At 41.0% G+C, this 1,180-nt stretch overlaps 2 protein-coding genes across 2 annotated transcripts in view; one reads left to right on the forward strand and one right to left on the reverse strand.

The window, feature by feature from the left end:
* LOC118747679 (triple functional domain protein) overlaps nt 1-1,180 on the reverse strand; it is a 183,585-nt gene that overhangs the window by 88,603 nt on the left and 93,802 nt on the right. The window lies entirely within an intron of this gene.
* On the forward strand, nt 46-1,178 carry LOC118747395 (alpha-1,3/1,6-mannosyltransferase ALG2-like; the record flags this gene model as incomplete). Its single annotated transcript, XM_036481444.1, is given in 2 exon segments — nt 46-139; nt 214-1,178. A coding segment is annotated over 1 exon segment (954 nt), but the record flags the coding sequence as incomplete, so codon positions are not given.

Here is a 1,180-nt window from a genome sequence, read left to right on the forward strand (position 1 = left end):
CGAGAGATTTGGGAAATCCGGACGAGGTTTCAAGGATAATCGTAATATTATTTTGCGGGGAAGCAAATGTAAATTGTTGACTCAGTTGTTTTGAGCAAATGCAAATTTTTAAAGCTGTTGAATGACAGTAAAGTATTTAGTAAGTATTAAACCTGGTCTAAAATTGAGATTATATTATTAAACTTGTAATCGTTTGTCTCATTTAAAACAAAGCAAGCGCACGAATGGTACGTATTCTCTTTGTTCATCCTGATCTGGGGATTGGTGGCGCAGAGCGGCTAGTTGTGGACGCAGCGCTCGCGTTGAAAGCACGAGGACATGAAGTCAGTTTCTTGACTAATCATCATGACCCAACGCACTGCTTTAAAGAAACTTCTGATGGCACTTTGCAGGTGCAAGTCGTTGGCGATTGGTTGCCACGTAAGATTTTTGGCCGATTCTATGCACTATGTGCCTACTTACGCATGATGTATGCTGCCCTATATGCTTCTTTCGTGCTGTCGCACCGTGAAAATATTGATGTTTTCTTCTGTGATCAAATCTCTGTTGGCGTGCCCATATTGAAACTTGCCAAAAGACGACCAAAAATAATTTTCTACTGCCACTTTCCTGACCAGTTATTGAGCATTCGAGAAGGCTACCTTAAAAGTGTTTACCGGGCGCCATTAAATTATCTTGAAGAATTTACTGTGGGCATGGCGGATGTGACGTTGGTTAATTCCAAATTCACCTTACGAGTTTTCGGTGACACATTCCAACGTTTAGATGTGGTACCCGACGTATTATATCCATCTCTAAATACTCAATACTTCGATGCAATGCAAAATAAGATCGCAGCTATGCCAAGCATGGAATTCGGAGTGAAAGCATGTGAAGAAATACCGCGTAATGCATTCATCTTTCTGGATATTAATCGATATGAACGAAAGAAGAATCATGCTTTAGCTTTGCATTCCTTTCGTTTGTTGATTGACGCCTTGTCAGCTTCGGATTCGAAGCGTTGTCGCTTGATCATCGCTGGTGGATACGATGATCGTGTAGTAGAAAATGTGGAGCACTACAATGAGCTTCGTCAGATAGTCAGCAAGTTGGAACTCCAAGAAAATGTGATATTGCTGCGCTCTCCTAACGATGATGAGAAATTTATGTTGCTTCATAAAGCACACTGTCTGCTTTACAC

The sequence above is a fragment of the Rhagoletis pomonella genome, unplaced genomic scaffold (assembly GCF_013731165.1).
Source record: "Rhagoletis pomonella isolate Grant_MI unplaced genomic scaffold, Rhpom_1.0 Rhpom_scaffold_00012, whole genome shotgun sequence".
NCBI lineage: Eukaryota > Metazoa > Arthropoda > Insecta > Diptera > Tephritidae > Rhagoletis > Rhagoletis pomonella.